The sequence below is a fragment of the Herpailurus yagouaroundi genome, unplaced genomic scaffold, assembly GCF_014898765.1.
Source record: "Herpailurus yagouaroundi ecotype Mexico unplaced genomic scaffold, PumYag 195, whole genome shotgun sequence".
Lineage (NCBI taxonomy): Eukaryota > Metazoa > Chordata > Mammalia > Carnivora > Felidae > Herpailurus > Herpailurus yagouaroundi.
Genome location: NW_024412426.1, coordinates 19,286,626 through 19,310,904, shown reverse-complemented (window position 1 = coordinate 19,310,904; position 24,279 = coordinate 19,286,626). Strand labels below are relative to the sequence as shown.

At 40.0% G+C, this 24,279-nt stretch overlaps 1 protein-coding gene across 1 annotated transcript in view; it reads left to right on the top strand.

Annotated features, from left to right (window-relative positions):
* KLHL20 (kelch like family member 20) overlaps positions 1-23,999 on the top strand; it is a 74,910-nt gene extending 50,911 nt beyond the window's left edge. The window contains exons 8-12 of the mRNA XM_040446758.1: positions 6,083-6,226; positions 13,949-14,082; positions 15,119-15,327; positions 18,178-18,284; positions 22,436-23,999. Coding sequence (XP_040302692.1) covers positions 6,083-6,226; positions 13,949-14,082; positions 15,119-15,327; positions 18,178-18,284; positions 22,436-22,520 — 679 coding nt within the window. The 3' untranslated portion in view covers positions 22,521-23,999. The remainder of the gene's footprint in view (positions 1-6,082; positions 6,227-13,948; positions 14,083-15,118; positions 15,328-18,177; positions 18,285-22,435) is intronic.
* Positions 24,000-24,279: the final 280 nt, after the last annotated feature.

Below are 24,279 nucleotides of genomic sequence, written 5' to 3'. Positions count from 1 at the left end.
TCCCAAAAGGTGCCCTCCTCAATACCCATCACCCACCCTCTCCTCCCTCCCACCCCCCATCAACCCTCAGTTTGCTCTCAGTTCTCAACAGTCTCTTATGCTTTGGCTCTCTCCCACTCTAACCTCTTTTTTTTTTTTTTTCCTTCCCCTCCCCCATGGGTTCCTGTTAAGTTTCTCAGGATCCACATAAGAGTGAAACCGTATGGTATCTGTCCCTCTCTGTATGGCTTATTTCACTTAGCATCACACTCTCCAGTTCCATCCACGTTGCTACAAAAGGCCATATTTCATTTTTTCTCATTGCCACGTAGTATTCCATAGTGTATATAAACCACAATTTCTTTATCCATTCATCCGTTGATGGACATTTAGGCTCTTTCCATAATTTGGCTATTGTTGAGAGTGCTGCTATGAACATTGGGGTACAAGTGCCCCTATGCATCAGTACTCCTGTGTCCCTTGGATAAATTCCTAGCAGTGCTATTGCTGGGTCATAGGGTAGGTCTATTTTTAATTTTCTGAGGAACCTCCACACTGCTTTCCAGAGCGGCTGCACCAATTTGCATTCCCACCAACAGTGCAAGAGGGTTCCCGTTTCTCCACATCCTCTCCAGCATCTATAGTCTCCTGATTTGTTCATTTTGGCCACTCTGACTGGCGTGAGGTGATATCTGAGTGTGGTTTTGATTTGTATTTCCCTGATAAGGAGCGACGCTGAACATCTTTTCATGTGCCTGTTGGCCATCCGGATGTCTTCTTTAGAGAAGTGTCTATTCATGTTTTCTGCCCATTTCTTCACTGGGTTATTTGCTTTTCGGGTGTGGAGTTTGGTGAGCTCTTTATAGATTTTGGACACTAGCCCTTTGTCCGATATGTCATTTGCAAATATCTTTTCCCATTCCGTTGGTTGCCTTTTAGTTTTGTTGGTTGTTTCCTTTGCTGTGCAGAAGCTTTTTATCTTCATAAGGTCCCAGTAATTCACTTTTGCTTTTAATTCCCTTGCCTTTGGGGATGTGTCGAGTTAGAGATTGCTACGGCTGAGGTCAGAGAGGTCTTTTCCTGCTTTCTCCTCTAGGGTTTTGATGGTTTCCTGTCTCACATTCAGGTCCTTTATCCATTTTGAGTTTATTTTAGTGAATGGTGTGAGAAAGTGGTCTAGTTTCAACCTTCTGCATGTTGCTGTCCAGTTCTCCCAGCACCATTTGTTAAAGAGACTGTCTTTTTTCCATTGGATGTTCTTTCCTGCTTTGTCAAAGATGAGTTGGCCATACGTTTGTGGGTCTAGTTCTGGGGTTTCTATTCTATTCCATTGGTCTATGTGTCTGTTTTTGTGCCAATACCATGCTGTCTTGATGATGACAGCTTTGTAGTAGAGGCTAAAGTCTGGGATTGTGATGCCTCCCGCTTTGGTCTTCTTCTTCAAAATTACTTTGGCTATTCGGGGCCTTTTGTGGTTCCATATGAATTTTAGGATTGCTTGTTCTAGTTTCGAGAAGAATGCTGGTGCAATTTTGATTGGGATTGCATTGAATGTGTAGATAGCTTTGGGTAGTATTGACATTTTGACAATATTTATTCTTCCAATCCATGAGCAGGGAATGTCTTTCCATTTCTTTAAATCTTTTTCAATTACCTTCATAAGCTTTCTATAGTTTTCAGCATACAGATCCTTTACATCTTTGGTTAGATTTATTCCTAGGTATTTTATGCTTCTTGGTGCAATTGTGAATGGGATCAGTTTCTTTATTTGTCTTTCTGTTGCTTCATTGTTAGTGTATAAGAATGCAACTGATTTCTGTACATTGATTTTGTATCCTGCAACTTTGCTGAATTCATGTATCAGTTCTAGCAGACTTTTGGTGGAGTCTATCGGATTTTCCATGTATAATATCATGTCATCTGCAAAAAGCGAAAGCTTGACTTCATCTTTGCCAATTTTGATGCCTTTGATTTCCTTTTGTTGTCTGATTGCTGATGCTAGAACTTCCAGCACTATGTTAAACAACAGCGGTGACAGTGGGCATCCCTGTCGTGTTCCTGATCTCAGGGAAAAAGCTCTCAGTTTTTCCCCGTTGAGGATGATGTTAGCTGTGGGCTTTTCATAAATGGCTTTTATGATCTTTAAGTATGTTCCTTCTATCCCGACTTTCTCAAGGGTTTTTACTAAGAAAGGGTGCTGGATTTTGTCAAAGGCCTTTTCTGCATCGATTGACAGGATCATATGGTTTTTCTCTTTTTTTTTGTTAATGTGATGTATCACGTTGATTGATTTGCGAATGTTGAACCAGCCCTGCATCCCAGGAATGAATCCCACTTGATCATGGTGAATAATTCTTTTTATATGCCGTTGAATTCGATTTGCTAGTATCTTATTGAGAATTTTGGCATCCATATTCATCAGGGATATTGGCCTGTAGTTCTCTTTTTTTACTGGGTCTCTGTCTGGTTTAGGAATCAAAGTAATACTGGCTTCATAGAATGAGTCTGGAAGTTTTCCTTCCCTTTCTATTTCTTGGAATAGCTTGAGAAGGATAGGTATTATCTCTGCTTTAAACGTCTGGTAGAACTCCCCTGGGAAGCCATCTGGTCCTGGACTCTTATTTGTTGGGGATTTTTGATAACCGATTCAATTTCTTCGCTGGTGATGGGTCTGTTCAAGCTTTCTATTTCCTCCTGATTGAGTTTTGGAAGAGTGTGGGTGTTCAGGAATTTGTCCATTTCTTCCAGGTTGTCCAATTTGTTGCCATATAATTTTTCATAGTATTCCCTGATAATTGTTTGTATCTCTGAGGGATTGGTTGTAATAATTCCATTTTCATTCATGATTTTATCTATTTGGGTCATCTCCCGTTTCTTTTTGAGAAGCCTGGCTAGAGGTTTGTCAATTTTGTTTATTTTTTCAAAAAACCAAGTCTTGGTTTCGTTGATCTGCTCTACAGTTTTTTTAGAATCTATATTGTTTATTTCTGCTCTGATCTTTATTATTTCTCTTCTTCTGCTGGGTTTAGGCTGCCTTTGCTGTTCTGCTTCTATTTCCTTTAGGTGTGCTGTTAGATTTTGTATTTGGGATTTTTCTTGTTTCTTGAGATAGGCCTGGATTGCAATGTATTTTCCTCTCAGGACTGCCTTCGCTGCGTCCCAAAGCGTTTGGATTGTTGTATTTTCATTTTCGTTTGTTTCCATATATTTTTTAATTTCTTCTCTAATTGCCTGGTTGACCCACTCATTCGTTAGTAGGGTGTTCTTTAACCTCCATGCTTTTGGAGGTTTTCCAGACTTTTTTCTGTGGTTGATTTCAAGCTTCATAGCATTGTGGTCTGAAAGTATGCATGGTATGATTTCAATTCTTGTAAACTTATGAAGGGCTGTTTTGTGACCCAGTATATGATCTATCTTGGAGAATGTTCCATGTGCACTCGAGAAGAAAGTATATTCTGTTGCTTTGGGATGCAGAGTTCTAAATAGATCTGTCAAGTCCATCTGATCCAATGTCTCATTCAGGGCCCTTGTTTCTTTACTGACCGTGTGTCTAGATGATCTATCCATTTCTGTAAGTGGGGTGTTAAAGTCCCCTGCAATTACCACATTCTTATCAATAAGGTTGCTTATGTTTATGAGTAATTGTTTTCTATATTTGGGCGCTCCGGTATTCGGCGCATAGACATTTATAATTGTTAGCTCTTCCTGATGGATAGACCCTGTCACTATTATATAATGTCCTTCTTCATCTCTTGTTACAGCCTTTAATTTAAAGTCTAGTTTGTCTGATAGAAGTATGGCTACTCCAGCTTTCTTTTGGCTTCCAGTAGCATGATAAGTAGTTCTCCATCCCCTCACTCTCAATCTAAAGGTGTCCTCAGGTCTAAAATGAGTCTCTTGTAGACAGCAAATAGATGGGTCTTGTTTTTTTTATCCATTCTGATACCCTATGTCTTTTGGTTGGCGCATTTAATCCATTTACATTCAGTGTTATTATAGAAAGATATGGGTTTAGAGTCATTGTGATGTCTGTATGTTTTATGCTTGTAGTGATGTCTCTGGTACTTTGTCTCACAGGGTCCCCCTTAGGATCTCTTGTAGGGCTGGTTTAGTGGTGACAAATTCCTTCAGTTTTTGTTTGTTTGGGAAGACCTTTATCTCTCCTTCTATTCTAAATGACAGACTTGCTGGATAAAGGATTCTCGGCTGCATATTTTTTCTGTCTAGCACACTGAAAATCTCGTGCCAATTCTTTCTGGCCTGCCAAGTTTCAAAAGAGAGATCAGTCACGAGTCTTATAGGTCTCCCTTTATATGTGAGGGCACGTTTACCCCTTGCTGCTTTCAGAATTTTCTCTTTATCCTTGTATTTTGCCAGTTTCACTATGATATGTCGTGCAGAAGATCGATTCAAGTTACGTCTGAAGGGAGTTCTCTGTGCCTCTTGGATTTCAATGCCTTTTTCCTTCCCCACTTCAGGGAAGTTCTCAGCTATTATTTCTTCAAGAACCCCTTCAGCACCTTTCCCTCTCTCTTCCTCCTCTGGGATACCAATTATGCGTATATTATTTCTTTTTAGTGTATCACTTAGTTCTCTAATTTTCCCCTCATACTCCTGGATTTTTTTATCTCTCTTTTTCTCAGCTTCCTCTTTTTCCATAACTTTATCTTCTAGTTCACCTATTCTCTCCTCTGCCTCTTCAATCCGAGCCGTGGTGGTTTCCGTTTTGTTATGCATTTCGTTTAAAGCGTTTTTCAGCACCTCGTGACTGTTCCTTAGTCCCTTGATCTCTGTAGCAAGAGATTCTCTGCTGTCAGCTATACTGTTTTCAAGCCCAGCGATTAATTTTATGACTATTATTCTAAATTCACTTTCTGTTATATTATTTAAATCCTTTTTGATCAGCTCATTAGCTGTTGTTATTTCCTGGAGATTCTTCTGAGGGGAATTCTTCCGCTTGGTCATTTTGGATAGTCCCTGGCGTGGTGAGGACCTGCAGGGCACTTCCCCTGTGCTGTGGTGTATAACTGGAGTTGGTGGGCGGAGCCGCAGTCAGACCTGATGTCTGCCCCCAGCCCACCGCTGGGGCCACAGTCAGACTGGTGCGTGCCTTCTCTTCCCCTCTCCTAGGGGCGGGATTCACTGTGGGGTGGGGTGGCCTGTCTGGGCTACTTGCACACTGCCAGGCTTGTGATGCTGGGGATCTGGCGTCTTAGCTGGGGTGGGTAGGCAAGGTGCACAGGGGCAGGAGGGGCAGGCTTAGCTTGCTTCTCCTTAGGTGATCCACTTCAGGAGGGGCCCTGTGGCAGCAGGAGGGAGTCACATCCGCTGCCGGAGGTTTGGCTCCGCAGAAGCGCAGAGTTGGGTGTTTGCGCCGGAGCGGAGCGAGCAAGTTCCCTGGCAGGAACTGGTTCTCTTTGGGATTTTGGCTGGGGGATGGGCGGGGGAGATGGTGCTGGCGAGCGCCTTTGTTCCCCATCAAACTGAGCTCTGTCGTCTGGGGGCTCAGCAGCTCTCCTTCCCTTTGTCCTCCAGCCTTCCCGCTTTCTGAGCAGAGCTGTTAACTTATGACCTCCTAGACGCTAAGTCGCGCTTGCTGTCAAAACACAGTCCATCAGGCCCCTCCGCTTTTTGCAAGCCAGACTTGGGGGCTCTGCTTGGCTGGCGAGCCGCCCCTCCGCCCCGGCTCCCTCCCGCCAGTCCGTGGAGCGCGCACCACCTCGCCGCCCTTCCTACCCTCTTCCGTGGGCCTCTCCTCTGCGCTTGGCTCTGGCGACTCTGTTCTGCTAATCCTCTGGTGGTTTTCTGGGTTATTTAGGCAGGTGTAGGTGGAATCTAAGTGATCAGCAGGACGCGCGGTGAGCCCAGCATCCTCCTACGCCGCCATCTTCCCTCTCTCTCCTGAAAAAAGTTTTAAAAGAAAACATATTCATATCTAACTTGTTTAAATAAAAATTAAGTTTAAAAACTAAAACATAAATTAGCATTACATATGCTTTAGTTATTAATCAGTCCATATTTAGAGGAAAGAACATAGATTGTGTAGATATAGCCAGACTTTCTTTGTATAGTACAAACTCTGCTCTTAATGTTTTCTCTGCAGGTATGACCCCAAAACAAACCAATGGAGCAGCGATGTGGCTCCCACAAGCACGTGCAGGACGAGTGTTGGTGTGGCGGTGCTCGGAGGCTTTCTCTATGCTGTGGGGGGCCAGGATGGCGTGTCCTGCCTCAACATTGTTGAGAGGTGATTTCTTTAAATCCTTTTCATTTTTTAAAAAGAATATAAAGGGCTCTTAAGACCTAAGAAACAGCTTAGGACACCAGGGGATCCACTATTCAGTGGATATCCCATGGGCTTTAGGGGAAAAGTTTTCAGTTGATCTTAAGTGTAGGAAGATGAAAGATATAACCCAATTTCCAAACTGTTATAGTGCTTAAACCTAACAGTGAAGAGTTGGAATCATATTTTAAATTACCTTCTATATATGATACCAAGTGTACCGCTTCTACAATCTGTTCTCTTTCCCCAGTACTTGAAGTGTATTTAGTGACTTTGCCCAGACTTCCTCCAAAACAATGATTAAAATAATAATACTCTGTCTAGCGCATCTTACAAATACCCCAAAGTATATGGATTCTCATTAATTCTTGAAGTCTATTTAGGAAAATCTGGGTTGGCTGCCAAAGTTTGATTTATACTTTTACAAATCAGTTAATTTTAGTGAAATAGATTCTGTTCTTAATTTCTTGCTCCATCAGCTTTTTGTCACTCTACCCTAGAGATTGGATTTTGGAGGCTTGTGTGTTATGATTATTGTTAAGAACATACCCTATTTCATTCTCACTTCTTAAAAGGAAATGCTTCATGACTCTTCAGAATATTTCAAATAACATTTACTGGTTGGGTTACCATGTTCAAGTTGAAGAGTTTAACTCTGCCTTAAATAGAGATAAAGTTGCAGGTAACTCTTGAAAGCCATTTTTAAAATTATTTTTCTGTGAAGAAACTTATTTCTCCACTTTCGAAACTCTTTGCAAGAGGATTCTGGGAAGATAGCAACAAGTAATCTCTCTAAATTCCCACATAAGAACAGAGCAATAGATAGCGAAGCTACAAACCTAGGAACAAATTATGGAACTTGGTTGGATGACAGGGTGAATGTACTTAACACTACTGAACTGTACACTTAAAAATGATTACAGTGGCAAATTTAATGTATATTTTGCCACAGCTTTTAAAAAGCCCTATGGGCAACATTGAAAATAGAACTAGGGGAGAGAGTATCCCCATAAACACCAAAACACCAGTGGGCAAAGGCAAAGTACCAAAAGCCACAAGACCTACATGATATCAGTGTCTGTGCAGGAGAAAATACAGAAAAGCAATCGAAGTATGACATATATAAGAACAGAAGAACCCCAAAATAGACAATATATATTTATTAGGAAGTGTGAGAGGAAAATTTAGGACCAACAGCTGAGACTAAGAAGGGTTTTTGCTCACTCCTAATATAGAGTAAGTGCAAGCGACCTATAATAAGATCTGAATGACTTAGAAAAGAGTTGTTCAACCTCAGCACTATTGCCATTTTGCACCAGATAATTCTTTGTTGTGGGGGGCTGTCCTGTGCACTGTCACATGTTTAATAGCATCCTTGGCCTCTTCCCACTAATTGCCAGTGGCATACACCTGGTTGTGACAACCAGAAGTCTCTAGACATTGCCAAATGTCCCTGGATGGGGAGAGGAGTGGTGCAAAGCCACTGCAGTTGAGAACCAGCTGCCCTAGAGCCATCTAGTCCCTAGGAACCCTCAGAACTGACCAGCAGGATGACCTTCCAGAACAGTTCCCACACTTCTGGCTGCAGGATCAAAATTGAGCAGGACAGAGTTATTATCCAATGGGAAGAGAAGACCAAGATGAAAAGGAGGACCAGTGAATAAAACCAATAAATCTCAGGAAGCAAACCACTCTACTTTTTTTTTTTTTTAATTTTTTTTTCAACGTTTATTTATTATTTTTGGGACAGAGAGAGACAGAGCATGAACAGGCGAGGGGCAGAGAGAGAGGGAGACACAGAATCGGAAACAGGCTCCAGGCTCTGAGCCATCAGCCCAGAGCCCGACGCGGGGCTCGAACTCACGGACCGTGAGATCGTGACCTGGCTGAAGTCAGACGCTTAACCGACTGCGCCACCCAGGCGCCCCGACCACTCTACTTTTTTAACACTATAGGAAAAAACTAGAAAAAGCTCCGTGAAGTTAGAAAAATTATCATGAACGCTCCTCAAGACAACTCATTTCATGTAAAAATGAACAATAGCAAAGCATTGAGGTTAGATCCAATACAGAGTTAATATATGGAGAGAGAATAAGCAGCAGAATAACATCTCTACAGACAATAAAAGCACAGCAGAAAGACACACCCACAGAACAGATCAAAACTGAAAGCAACTATTTCACAATGTGCTTAATGACATTAGGAAAATGATGCAAGATATGAAAATACTACATAAGTCAGAGTTAGAAAAACCCAAAAATGAAATGGCAAAACTCAGAAAAATATTAGAAATTAAAGGAAAAATCACTTCAGAATGAAGACTAAACTAGAAATAAAACAAGTAATCCCAGAAGATAAATAGAAGGTGAAAGAGGAAATGTTTTAAAATAAAAAAATAAAGGAAATAAAAGGTTTTGGGAGAGAGCAATAAGTATTGAAGACAGGTAAAAGTCCAGTATGCAAATAATAGGAGACCATGAGGAAGCAAACCAAAGCAAGAGAATGGAACAGATGCTAAGAACTATAATTCAAATCTGTTCTAAGAAAAAAAGTGGAAATTGTTTATTGAAAGGTTGCAATGTATCTTCTGAATACTGACCCAGAACAATCAACATCAGTACCTATTCTAATAAAATTATTGGACCTTGAAGAAAAAGGAGATAAATTCTTTAATCATCAACAAAAAAGTAGATATTACTTATAAGGGAAAGAAATTTAGATTTACCATCAGACTTTTTGAAAGCAATATTTTATGCTAGAAGAAAATGGAATAACATATTTAGGCTAATCAAAGAAAATGTAAGCTAAGGATTTTATGCCCAGAGAAACTGAAGTATGAAGGCCACAAACTGTTAATATGTAAGAAGTTAGGGAACACTGTTCCCATGAGTCCTTACTGAGGAATCTACCACAGAACTTCAGACAAAATTGCTAGAGACCTTGATAGAGGGTGAGCATGAAACATACAGAGAATCCAGGAACTCTGAATAAAGGGTGCAAAGAGAGAGTAGCTTGCACTGGCTGTATGCTCAGTTAGTACAGAGGTGGTACAAGTATTTTCAAAAGTGGGAGGAGAATGGGAAGAGATATGCAAAAAGAATTGTAATTCTTCTCAGGGACGTTGAAGTGATAGTATTGCTATTCTGAGACTGCAATGTATATGTGGAATAAAGAAAATGGGTATGTGTTATTCTGATTCTATCCTCTCCAGTTTCTTGAAAATTAGAGTTCTTGATGTGGAAGAATATGAATGTAAAATAGAAGTTAAATAAAAGACCTTGTAGCCTAAATTTCAATTTGAATTAAATTCCTCATTTACAAATAATTATATTCTAGCTCTGTCAATTGAAGAGGCCTAGAAATAATGACCAACTAGTGGCAGTGAACGTCTCTATTCCTGGACTGGGTCTTGAAGTTCCATTTCCCTAAAAGAAACCAGGGCTTCTTGGAGAAATGTCTGTTTCCAGATTTAGGACAGGAAATGTACAAATAAGCCCAGACCAGCGTGTCATACCAGAATACAAGCCATCTATCAAAGACTAGGAGATGTCAAAGAGAGTCAAGAACAAACTTGAAGGTGTTCCCACTTGACCAAAGATGGGACAGTTTAAACTTCAAGAGACAGTAATTATGATTGATTAAAATCCAATAAATATATTTAAATCTATGAGTTCCTACTGACATTTTTTTAAACTCTACTTAGTTGCCTTTAGAAATCACAGGGAATTAATTTATCATCTTGAGTACTAGTAAACAAAGTGAAAGAAGCATGCCTATATCCAACCCTTCTTATATGAACTGTATCACATATGAATTGGGTACAAAATAGTAGATAAGAGGATTGTTTCTTTATAAAAATATCCAAATGAGGGAACATAAATGATTGAATATCACCATTTTGTAACACTCAGTAAATAAATAGACCTAGGTGTTAACAATTAACAGCTGCTAACATACCACCTTCCGTAGTTTTGCCAAAGGGACCAAATGTGGTCTGATCAAACTTCTGAATCCAGAAGTTCTGCCAATTTGCAGAACATACAGAGGACAGACCAGTGCATTGAACTGCAGTATGAATGTCCAGTCAATCAAATCCATGTTGTGGGAGAAATTGCAGGTTGAATACCCCAGGTTCTAAAGGATGAATTGTGTGGGGGGGGGGGGGGGGGGAGAAGGGCTATGGAGGAAAAACCTGTAGGTAAAAAGAGACTTTAAAAAAACTACAGTGAACAAGAGTAAGTGTCTAGGGATGCACACTTGGGTGGTAAAAACTGTAAAGAAATACAAGGAAGTGATTACTGTAAAAGTCAGGATAATGGTTCTCTTGTGTGGAGGAAGGTATTGAGTTTGGAAAGGGATACATCCAAAGGGCTTCCAGTGTGGCAGGCAAACTTATTTTTCTTGACCTGGGTAGTGGGCTTTCCTTGTAATATCTCATTAAACTATACATTTGTTTCATGTGGCTTTCTAAATCGATGTTTTATTTTACAATAACAAGTTTTAAGAATTATGCAAAGACTTCAGCTTCCAAGTAGAATGCAGTAAGTAGTGACAGCCATCACTCCCACTGCAACAACTAGGGGAAAATGAGAGCACAAATATACCTTTTTAGGGGCTCCTGTGTGGCTCAGTTGGTTAGGAGTCCAACTCTTGATTTCAGCTCAGGTTGTGATCTCACAGTTCGTGAGTTCAAGCCCCACATCAGGCTTCGTGTTGTCAGCGCAGAGCCTGCTTGGGATTCTCTCCCTCTCTGTTTGCCCCTCTCCCGCTCACACTCTCTCACTCACTTGCTCTCTCTCAAAATGAATAAATAAACTTAAATATATATATATGTGTGTGTGTGTGTATACACACATATATATACATACATATATATACATATATATATATGTATATATACGTTTGGGTTTTTTTAAACATCAGAGACATGTGAAAGTAACAAGGACTAGATGAACTAAAATTCTACTGAAGAGGAAGCCCATTTATGTGAGCTGAGATCATCAGCTATTTTCTTCCCTGGGGGCATTTGCCAAGTGTGAAGGGTTGAATATTGCACTTGTCTTAGGCCAAAGGATTCTCCTGGAAGAGAGGTATATCAGTAGAACTTTTAACAGTCATGCAGGTTGACATGACAGATTAGAATCTAGGACAATTCTAAACATACTGCTGTTTTTCCCCATGAGATGTTTTCTGAATGCTAGGATAGCTCAGTCTCGAGGGAACCAGGGTGAGTGAAATCTCATGCAACCTTCCAGTGCTTAGAAGATAAAGCCCTGCTGTGGGGAGGGGCTTACAACAAATACATGACAGCTTTCATCCTTGAGACATTTGAAAATAGAGGGGGACAGAGTCTAGCAAAAGCTCAATTCCTGATTGGACTGAGGCAATCAATATTTCTCCCTACCTGCCTAATACAGGGAAGAGTGAATCCACTGTAGGCGGTGTGGGAATGAGGGGGTAATACCAATTTCACCTTCTAGGATTCCATTCCTTTATAATGTGCAGCATGCGACAAAAAATTATGAAACATCTGAAGAAACAGAAAAATATGGCCAATAGCTGAGAGAAAAAAAAATAGAAGCAGACATTGAAGTGATCCACATTTAGAGTTAACAGAAAAAAACTTTAAGTATAATAAATACATTAAATAAAATAGAGGATAAGATTAAAACTGGGTAAAAGGTTGGAGAATTTAAATATAGAATTGGAATCTAAAAATAATATGTGTTCTACAACTGAAAAATACAATCTCTAAAATTAAGAACTCAATGAAATAAGATGAAGTAGACACAGTAGAAATAGACACAGCAGAAGACCGAGTTAATGAACTCAAAGACAGATTAATAGAAAATACCGAAACAAAGGAAGAACAGAGAAAACAGCATGGAAAGAACAGACTCTCATGTGTCCCAGACACTCATGGGACACAGTCTAACATACATGTAACTGCAGTCCCAGAAAAAGAGAGATAATAGCAGAAGCAATATTTGGAGACAGAATTTTTGGCTGAGAATTTTCCAAAAGTGATGAACCATAAACTGTATTCAAAGTGCATGAACTCCAGGAAACCTTCACTAACTAACCATAACCTTTCTCCAGGGCCTGCATTCTCCAGCATTTATATTTCTGCTTCTTTCATCTGTATTAGTTACCACATTCTCAGAATCTGTTTGGAGGTTTCTCCTTTGAGAACATGCTCCATCTCCCTCTCTTGCTTCTTAAGAGCGAGGTCTATTTTTAGTACCCTTTATTTTATTTTATATTTCCTGCAATATTGATATAGTTTGCTATACAGTACTTAAATATACTAACAGAATTTCCTACCCATGTAATAAAATGTCAGCACTATTCCGATTTTTATCATATTTACTTCTGAACACTAGTAATTTATCAATCAGGACCCACTGAGGAAAACCGAAGTTATATCAGTTATTTGACGACAAGGAATGTTCAAAAATTGGCCAGCAGATATTGAAGGGCTGAAAGAAGTGAAAAGAAGACACCAAAGTAGCTGTAGGAACCCAGATCTGGGAATGCAAAGGAGAGAGATCAGAGTTACGGGAGCCTAGAAGCCTAGAGGACAGATCCCACAGAGCCAGAACCACCGGCACCCAGGGAGCTGGTGCTCTGAAAGCTGTGACCCTTCTCCATGAAGGGTTCTCTTGCTGGCTATTTTTGGAAGATTGTATTTTCCAAAGATGGTTACAATACCTGCCATTTCACATGCTCTTCGTATAATTTGACTTTGACACTCTTCTTACTGAGAGGTGGGATTTATGTTTCCTCCCTTGATTCTGGGTCGCCTTGCAAGAACCCCAACAGTGGCAGTATTTGACTCCTGGGGCTAGGTCATAAAAGGTGATACATCTTTCACTTGGATCTCTTGGGGCACCTTTGAGGCCTTGAGCTGCTTGAGGTTGCCATGCTGAGTGGAAGCCCAGATGAGCCAGCGTGGAGAGACCCTGAGGCTACTTGGAGAGATGCCTGGCCAGCCCCTAGCTGCGTTAGCATTCTGCCCTTCCAGCCTCAGCCCCAGCCTGAGAGCAGCCAGACACCTGAGCCAGAACTTCCCTGTGAGGCCCTTCCCAAATTCCTGACTCATGGAAACAGGAGAGTTAATAAAATTAGTTTTGAATCCCTAAGTTTGGGGGTGACTTACACAGCTGTGGTACTCTTACCTCAGGAGCTCAGAGGAGGTGCCTCACAGAGCCATGACTAAGACCTCCAAGAGGCACAACAAGGCTAGTTTTAGAAATGCCAGGAAAAGGCTAGAAGCTGCAATTCCCTGGTTCCATCAGAGCGAAAGGGCCTTTGCTGAGACAAGGCTGACAGGGTTGGCAAACACACAGAAAGGAGCCTGTCCCTTCTCCTGCCCTGGACTTCCAGCGTCTGGTCCTTCCTCTCAGCACAATCTAACAGAGAGCCAGCTTGGCTGAGGAGAAATGCTCTTTTCAGAGTTCTAGCCCTAGCATCACAAGGCAGAGTATAGGAAACAGCTGAATAACAGACACAGGCACAAACTCTAAGATTTCTCTTCCTAATAACCAAGTAAATTATGTTAGACTCTCACTGTGCATGTGACCATAGCATGTATCCAACATATCTTCAGCATGGTTTCACATCTTATGAAAAAGTCCTCACTTAATCAAAACAGGCGTGCAGTCTTTGGTTTCTCCCTCACTGCAGGTATGATCCAAAGGAAAACAAATGGACTCGAGTGGCTTCTATGAGCACCAGAAGACTAGGCGTGGCTGTGGCTGTGTTAGGAGGGTTCTTATATGCCGTAGGTGGCTCTGATGGGACATCTCCACTCAACACAGGTGAGTCCCTTCCAAGGTCAATGTGGTTCCCCCAAAGCAGCATATTCCTCAGGAGAGTCACCCTACAAAAAAGTATAAAAATCCAGGTGATCCTATAATTTTAAATTACAAATATAAATTACAAAATTTAAATAATTTATATAATAATATATTTATTTAAATAATTGAAAATTATTTGCCCCCTAAAAGAGTACAACTGTCAGCTCTTCCTCGGCTCCTTCTGCAGCCATAGTGTTCTACTGTATTCCCCAAATATTTCTTTCTCCTTTCTCTTTGCAAGCTTTGGAATTTACAATGAATAAAAGAACTGTTTTCCCAATAGGATTATTTCCCTGCCCCACCCCCAACCATCTCTCCTTAAAAACCAAAACAAACAAACCTGTATTATAATCTAAGAATAAATAAAAACTTACACCTGTAAGCTGGTTTATGTGTTAGTCCTCTCTCTTTAGAGATAATGGATATTTTTGCCCAAGGATATTGTTAGTGTGGCACCCGCATCAGATTCATTGTCACTTATCTTGTCTTCTGCTTATAGTGCAGTAAGAATACAGGCAAAGGGGTACGAGAGCACAGAAGCTGTCTGATCATGACAATAAATTAGTAGTATGGAATGGTGCCTACAGGTCTTACAGTCCGGTCTCCTCATTTAAAGATAAGGTGGGGGCGCCTGGGTGGCTCAGTCAGTTAGGTGTCCGTCCGGCTCTTGATCTCAGCTCGGGTCATGAGTTCAGGCCCCAAGTTGGGCTCCGTGCTAGGCATGAAAACTACTTAAAAAAAAAAAGGATAAGGTGAGGCCATGAGTCATATTGTCAGAACTAGAACTGAGGCACCTTTCCACCATACCATACCCAAACCAAGCCCGTCCCTGATGAGATTATATTGGTATTGTGGAAAGATACACAAGTCCGTCTCAGAAGCAAAAATCAGATTGTGTATCAAAAATATGTGTTATCACAAAATTTTAATGGCTATGAGGAAAACTAGAGGTGAGAAGAAATGGTTGAATGGTCACTTACTACTTTTCCCCCTACAGTGGAACGCTACAATCCTCAGGAAAACAGATGGCACACCATAGCCCCTATGGGGACCCGGAGGAAACACCTAGGCTGTGCAGTGTATCAGGACATGATCTATGCCGTAGGAGGTAGAGATGATACTACAGAGCTTAGCAGCGCTGAGAGATACAACCCCAGAACTAACCAGTGGTCTCCAGTGGTGGCTATGACATCCCGCCGTAGTGGAGTAAGTGCCTCGCTACTGAAAACTTGGGGAAAAAGCACCAAGAGACGGTTGTGTGGGAGAGCTCTGATCTGTAAAATACCGGGACAGTAAGGAGGTGCACTATTTAGGCAAAACAACCCCTGCTGCTTTTGTACTGGAAAAAAAAAGTAATTTCTCTTAATTGCTGTTATCTCCGGTGGTTAAATATCTCAGTCAATTATATCTTTAATGATAGAATTATTCATTGTGATTTATCTTTCATCAGTTGTTTTCCTAAAAGACATTGCCCTATCTTATCCACTACCTTATCTAACTTCATCCATATTCATCCCTCTCAATTAGAGCTAAATATTCCTAACTAATTTCTAACTAGTTTCTAGGTAATATTCTAAGTAGTTGGCACACCAATTCAAATGTTGAGGCAGAAACATACCTGGCCCCACCACCAGTCCCCACAAATAGGTTTGAGTCTATCCCATCTGTAGTCTAGACCTGGTCAGGCTGACCTATGTCAAGTTCTAGACCATGGATGACCTGTGACTACACGAGACTTTCAGGGTGAAGTACAGAATTCATCCATCCTAGGACGTTTGCTTCAGAGGGAACTGTAATCCATAAACCACTGATTGTGTCAAGAGTCCATCGATGTCGGACAACAAGTGGGAAAAGCCAGCAGTAGTTAAAGAGTCCATGATGTGAGGATAGAAGGGAGTAAATTCTGGTTCGCACAAATCAGGGAATACCACTGGTACGCATCGGCAGGTCAAAGCATTCCCATGCCTGTGGCTCTTTATTACTGGTGGCTAACAGCTTCTTAGTCACACTCCTATTGTTCTCACTGCTACATTCTGATGATTTAGCAAAGATTTATTTATTTGTTTATTTGTTTAAATTTACATCCAAGTTAGCATATAATGCAACAATGATTTCAGGAGTAGATTCCTTAATGCCCCTTACCCTTTTAGCCCATCCCCCCTCTCACAACCCCTCCAGCAACGCTCTATTTGTTCTCTATATTTAAGACTCTCTTATGTTTTGTCCCCCTCCCTGTTTTTATATTATTTTTGCTTCCCTTCCCTTATGTTCATCTGTTATGTGTCTTAAAGTCCTCATATGAGTGAAATCTTATGATTTTTGTCTTTCTCTGACTGACTAATTTCACTTAGCATAATACCCTGTAGTTCCATCCATGTAGTTGCAAATGGCAAGATTTCATTCTTTTTGATTGCCACGTAATATTCCATTGTATATACATACCACATTTTCTTTATCCATTCATCCATCGATGGACATTTGGGCTCTTTCCATACTTTGGTTATTGTTGACAGTGCTGCTATAAACATGGGGGTGCATGTGTCCCTTCAAAACAGCACACCTGTATCCCTTGGATAAATACCTAAGAGTGTAATTGCTGGGTTGTAGGATAGTTCTATTTTTAATTTCTTGAGGAACCTCCATACTGTTTTCCAGAGTGGCTGTACCAGTTTTTAGCAAATATTTATTAAGTGCTTACCGTGTGCTAGGAAAGCAAAAATGAGTGTGACGACTCATCAAGGAGCTCCCAATTTAGTGAAGGAACTTGAGATGTTTACAGCTAACTATTAAAAAAATTATAGTAACAGCACGTGCATTATAGGAAAACATGGGAGAATATGCTTAATGTGTTTAGGGCAGTGAAGAGACTTACCAGAGAAAGTCGCATGTAAACTAGGCCATAAAAGAAGAAAAAGATTCTCTAAAAGAGGGAGAGAAAACACCAGCCAAGGAACAATGTGCAAAAGTATGGAGGTGTGCATATGTGGATCTTGAGAAACTTAACAGAAGACCATGAGGGAAGGGAAGGGGAAAAAAATAGTTACAAACAGAGAGGGAGGGAGGCAAACCATAAGAGACTCTTAAATACAGAGAACAAACTGAGGGTGGATGAGGGGGTGGGGGAGAAGGGAAAGTGGGTGATGGGCATTGAGGAGGGCACTTGTTGGGATGAGCACTGGGTGTCGTATAGGTAAGCGGTGAACCACGGGAATCTACCCCAAAACCCAAAAGCACACTTTACACACTGTATGTTAGCCAATTTGACAATAAATTATATTTGTTTAAAAAAAGAAAATACTTTAAAGACAATGAAATTAAAAAAAAAAACAAACAGGGTTGATGGAGGGAGGTGGGTGAGAAATGGGCTAGATGGGTGATGGGTATTAAGGAGGGCACCTGTTGTGATGAGCACTGGGTGTTGTATGGAAGTGATGAATCACTGAATTCTACTTCTGAAACCAATATGTAAACCAACTAAAATTTAAATTAAAAAAAGAAGAAAAAAATCTTAAAAAAAAAAAAAGTATGGAGGTGTGAAAACGTGTGGTATTTTCTGGGACCAGCAGTTAAATCAGTATTATTACAACATAGGGCACATAAGGAGGTGAGGCTAGAATGGGTTCTTATGGGTTTCTGGAGGGCCCGAACAACATAATAAGGACTTTAAACTTAGGCGGTAGAGAGGCTTCGTTTTTAGAGGAGAGTGACAGCATGGGTATTTTAAACAGAATTTTAGTGGCAATTTAGGTAGTGGATTAGAACAGACAGATACCAGAAAAGTGAGAGCCTTTTGGAGGTTCCTACTCCCAGTGATGCTTTTCTAAAATTTAAAAAAAATCTGTTTTTGACTCTGTGTAAATACTTTAATTGAATATATAATTTTATTGTTCCAACAATGTAGTAGATTTTTGCCATTACTTTTTTCTCTGTATTCAAGTAAGCCATAATATAAGGCCTTAAAAAATATCTTTTAGTAAAGATTTATGTAGAAACTAGTGTAAATTTTCCCAGTGATTCTCTGGCTTCTTCAGCAGCCACTATGTTTTGGTCCTACAGGTTGGCCTGGCAGTGGTGAATGGGCAGCTCATGGCTGTAGGAGGCTTCGATGGCACAACGTACTTGAAGACCATTGAAGTTTTTGATCCTGATGCAAATACATGGAGGTAACGTTTAAGCTACATTGCAGATCACCTCACTGCTGACTGGAAAATCATGAGCATAAGGTTGCCCGTGACCATCAGAATCGGGCTGGTCAGTACATTGAGAAGTGCTTTTGTGGTACTAGGAAGAGAGCTCCAAGTTACCCCTATTTGATGGCTTATTTTGACTTCATTGCTCGAAAGTGGCTGACATCTTACAAAATCTTCTCTTTAGTAACTGTCCAGTTTTATAATAGAGATGGCAAACACAGAAAAAAAGTCTCCTCTCTAGCTTCATCGTGTGCAGCTGAGGAAAGTGAGGCACTGAGAAATGAAATGAACAAGTTAGCGACAGAGTTAAAATTGGAACTTAGATCTTTCACTCCTAATCTGTCACAATGTTTTGGTGTTCTTGTAGGTAGCTTTATACCCAGGAAAAACAAATTGCAGTTACTTTTAAAAAATTATAGTTTATTTCATTTTTAAGCTGATTGTTTAAGCTTTTAAAATCTTTTTTTTTTAATTTTTTTAACGTTTATTTATTATTGAGAGATGGAAAGACACAGAGCGTGAGCAGGGGAGGGGTAGAGAGAGGGGGAGACACAGAATCCGAAGCAGACTCCAGGCTCTGAGCTGTCAGCACAGAGCCCGACGCGGGGCTCAAACTCACAAACTGCGAGATCATGACCTGAGCCACAATCGGTCGCTTTAACCAACTGAGCAACCCAGGCGCCCCTACTTTCATTTTGTTTTAATATAATTTATTGTCAAGTTGGCTAACATACAGTGTATACAGTGTGCTCTTGGTTTTGGGGGTAGATTCCCGTGATTCATTGCTAACATACAACACCCAGTGCTCATCCCAACAAGTGCTTTCCTCAATGCCCATCACCCATTTTCCCCTCTCCCCACCCCCTGACCCCCATCTACCCTCAGTTCTCTGTATTGAAGAGTGTCATACAGTTTGCATCCCTCTCTGTTTGAAACTATTTTTCCCCTTCCCTTCCCCCATGGTCTTCTGTTAAGTTTCTCAAGTTCCACATATGAGTGAAAACATGGTATCTGTCTTTCTCTGACTGATTTCACTTAGCATAATATTCTCCAATTCCATCCATGTTGTTGCAAATGGCAAGTGGGGGCATCTGGATGACTCAGTCGGTTAAGTGACCAACTCTTGATTTCGGCTTGGGTCATGATCTCATGGTCATGGGATCGAGCCCTGCATTGGCATGGAGCCTGCTTGGGATTCTCCCTCTCTCTCTCTCTCTCTCTCTCTCTCAAAATAAGTAAATAAATTTTAAAAATTAATTAAAATCTTTTTAAATATATTATTATTCTATTTTAAAGTCTATTAAATTTTAACAGTCACTTTTAGGGAGGAGTTACATTTTATTGAAGAGATTTAACTATGTTGGGGCGCCTGGGTGGCTCAGTTGGTTGTGCATCCGACTTTGGCTCAGGTCATGATCTCGCAGTTTGTGAGTTCGAGCCCCACGTCAGGCTCTGTGCTGATAGCTGGGAGCCTGGAGCCTGCTTCAGATTCTGTGTCTCCCTCTCTCTCTGCCCCTCCCCCACTTACGCTCTGTCTCTCTCAAAAATGAATAAGTGTAAAAAAAATTTTTTTTAAAAGATTTAACTATGTTAAACTATATAGGATTAACTTTACTTTTAAATCCTTGTCTTAACAGTCTTAACAAATCTTTCCTAAGTACTTCTTATAAATTCACATAAATCAGATAACTCATGCATTTATTTTTTCAAAAATGTTTACAAATTTAGCAAAATTCTCTTAAATTTTTTTTAATGTTTATTTATTTTTGAGGCAGAGAGAGACAGAGCATGAATGGGGGAGGGGCAGAGAGAGAGGGAGACACAGAATCGGAAGCAGGCTCCAAGGCTCTGAGCCATCAGCCCAGAGCCTGACACGGGGCTCGAACCCACGAACCGTGAGATCGTGACCTGAGCCGAAGTCGGACGCTCAACCGACTGAGCCACCCAGGCGCCCCAAAATTCTCTTAAATTTTAAAACAAAATCATAAGTCCAGATCTTTACTCAATCACACGTTTTATACTCGATTCACAAAACTAATCTGATAGATGCCTTAATATACCAGAGTTGCTTAAATATTATAAGAACTTAAAATGTCAAATATATAGTTAATTCTCAAACTTAATACAAAATGTTAATACTATAGGTTGGATGTACCTCCTGTCTATACTTAATTCCAAATATTAGCCTTCTAAGAAAACAGTTTTACCTTCCAAGCAACATGGGTTTTCTTTCTCAATAAATTTGGCTTATTTGCCTAAATACATTTAAGGGAACCACAGATCCCAGTCTGGCCTGGGATGTGAGGCAGCAGACATTCTGAAAGATCTTTTTCATGAACATGAAAGATAAGCTGAGATCTTTGTAGTCCTTATTCCAAAAGGGTCTGTCTCATAGTCCATTCCTGCTGCATTCTAAGTAGACATTCTGTAAATTTGAGCCTGTAACTACCCACCCAGATCTTTTCGTCATTCTAGAAGGTTCAGTTAATGAATGTACTGAGATCTTTTTATAGTCTTCATGTCTGGGAAAGCCAGACTTTTACAGATATTTAAATGACAAGCTTTGGATTCTGCTTCTCTCATGTCTCTGTAAGACTTGGTCACAATACTGAAGTCAGACTAAAAGTCAGATTTTGTAGCACTTTGGGCTTCTGCATCACATTTCACAATCTTGGTTCATTAAGTAAAGATAGTATTACTGAGTGAGTGTTCTAGACCCTGGGATACAACAGTGAACAAAACAAACTTCTTTTTTTTTTTTTTAATGTTTATTTATTTTTGAGAAAGAGTGCAAGTGGAGGAGGGGCAGAGAGAGAGGGGGACAGAGGATCCGAAGCAGGGCTCGAACTCAACGAACCATGAGATAACGACCTGAGCCAAAGTTCATTGCTCAACTGACTGAGCCACCCAGGCACCCCAAACAAACTTCTCTGAGACTGGAAGTAACATATCAGGGGGTAGAAGCTCTATGGTGACTAGCAAAGGGGGTGGGAGTGTCCAAGGAGGAGTTTCCACCTTAAAATATAGCCTAGCAGGCCTCACTGCAAAGGTAAACATTTTAGCAAAACCCAGTAGAGGTAAGGGAGAGATAGCAGGAGGTTTTTATGAATAGGAGCCCCCTCCCCCCTTGTGGCATATTTTCTTACACACTCCGCTTCCTTTTTTAGTGGAAATTTGAGAAGATAGCCAAATTTTCTTCTGACTGCTTAATCACTATGATCCTATGTAATGACCTGTTTCTCAGTAACTATCACTAAATAGAATTAGTAACATATGACCAAGTAATATTTAGGAAATTCTTAAGAACCATCTTTTGAGAGATTACGATCTCTATTTTTGTCTCAGACTTAAAACCAGTTTTACCTTACAGCTGTAAGGATCTAATCCTCTTTTCCATGGAAATCTGTACTTTTGAAGATGGTCTTGTTCACAAACTCGATGCTGACCTTATTCACTCCTATCCAGGTTTGTTCCATAAAAGAGGAGGCTTGTAAGAAGACATAGAAGACAAAAGGATAAAAATAGTTGCTGTTTAGGCAGAGGGAAGTGTGGGTAGGAAAATCATATAGCCATGGTCAAAATTAGACACAAAAATGTAGAATATATGATTCTATGTAATTGTTCGAAATCAGTTTAGGTGTAAAGTTTTAAAGTCATGATGCGAAATGTGGATACGATGCTCTTATTCTTAAAACAGTATCCTATAAGTGAGACCTTTTCAGCCAGTGTCTTAAATAATTCTGCTACTTGCCAGTGTTCAATTCCAGCTCCTAATCTTTGGAAGAGATGTATGAAGTGAAATTAGTTGTGCAGGGCGCCTGGGTGTCTCTGTTGGTTAAGCGTCCAACTCTTAATTTCGGCTCGGGTCACGAGATCACAAGTTCATGAGACCAAGCCCTGTGTTGGGCTCAGTGTGGAGCCCGCTTGGGATTCTCCTCTCTCTCCTCACTCTCTGCCCCTCCCTCCCCTGCTCATGCTCTCTCTTCCACTGTGTCAAAATAAACACATAAACTTTTAAAAGAATAAAAATATTAGTTGTGATAGAAAACGTGTTTTATTTACATCTAAGTTATAGAAGAAACTGTTTTTTCCACTTTGAAATCTGATTTTATTTTTCTTTGCAGGTTATATGGCGGGATGAATTACCGTCGGCTGGGGGGTGGTGTAGGAGTTATTAAAATGACACATTGTGAATCCCATATATGGTGAACATCCAGAAGACAGTCGTATACGCTCCTCTGTATTCTGAAGAGCTTTGACTTTGGAGCTTTGTACAGCTCAAGAAAACATTAGAACAAATTTTATTCTTTGCCGGTGCCTCAACATATGGAAATATAAATACAGTGAAAGTACTTCAACTGCAAGATGCCACCTTTGCACAAAAATTTTCAATTCTGTGCAGAATATTTATTTTTGGTTTTAATTTATCATAGGTTTTTTTGTTGTTGTTGGGTTTTGTTGTTGTTTCATCCTGTTTTGCTTCGGATTTAACCTTCCTCCCACTAAAAAAGGAAAAAAAGGATAGGAAAAAAACGTAAAAAACTCCCAAGCAGCAAAAGTTAATTTCTAAGATACTAAGTTTGAAAATACTAATAAGGGGAGAAGGGCTGTACACGATCTAGTTGTTATCACCAGGCACTCCATCCACATGGCTCCACTACTTACAAGGACCACCAGTGACAAAGATAGGGATGCAAACTGTATTATTTGGCCATCATCCTTGCACTAAGCACCAGAAGACTTGAAAATATTAAACAAACAGAAAGGAAACACTCATTTTAAATAGTACAACTCAGAAGGAATATTGGATAGATAAAACCAGGACTCAGACACTAAAGTTTTCATCAGTGGAAGTTTGCATCTTGTTTCCTTCCATACGAACTTGTTTTCCACTATATTTAAAGTCTTTTTTCAAGATGGTATTTTCATAGAATTTCTGGTAGCTCCAGAGCTCTGCTCAGTGCCTCTGTAAAAACACTATACAATTCTTATATGCTGTTGAGAATCCTCTGATAGAATCATGTGCTACTCTGCAAGACTTTTTGCTCAAAAATATTACTGACTGAAACAACTTTCCTTCTTGTTTCCTTATTGCTACTAAGGACCAGCAGGGAGAAACGTCTTCTCCCCAGCAGTGAATACTGTTACGCAATTTACAGTTGACGCTCAGGCCTGCTGAAGCTGAGGCTGACCTATAATCACAGCCTCCAAGAGAATGAATTCTTCAGTTCGTGTAATAGTACATGCTAATGAGTAAAACTGAGGCATTTTATTAATAAAACCTTGGTTCTTTTATACAAACTATATATCATTATCTTCATTCTATAAAGCCACTGTTAACTACTTCTCTCAAATTGCACTTTCTGGTGAAAAGTTAAAATTTTTAAGGAAAAAAATGATACAAATTTCAGTGGTCAAAGTTTTATCATTGTGTTCATAGAGCAATTTTTTTCAGTGTATTTTGCAGGAAATTCTTTGAATAAGACTTTAACCACAACCAAAAGGAATAACCTTCTCCTCCCTCCCAACTACAAAAATGTTTGGCAACTTTGTGTTTACATTTAAAGATCATTTGCACCTTTACAAGGAAAAGAACTAAGTATTTGGTAAACAGTTGTTTACATGTATCATTTATGCTTTTTTCTAGCATGTATAACTTTTTTAAATAAAGGTAGTATTTACCATAAACAAGTTTTGGTTAATGCTTTTTAGTGCTTGTGTCTCTGCTATTTAGTTTCTATATCATTTGTATTTCCTATATGTGAAGTTGTAAGTACTTTCAGCCTGAAGGAATAAAGGATTGCCAGCTAGAATTATGAATTTTTATTATATATTTTATATAATAGTATTTTATCACCTAACCTCTAAACTTATTTTCTGGTGGAGCACTCGAGAATTATATACTTTTGAGCCAGAAGGACTCCTAACAGTCATGTGGGCCAAACCCATTTATTTGCTCTAAGAATGA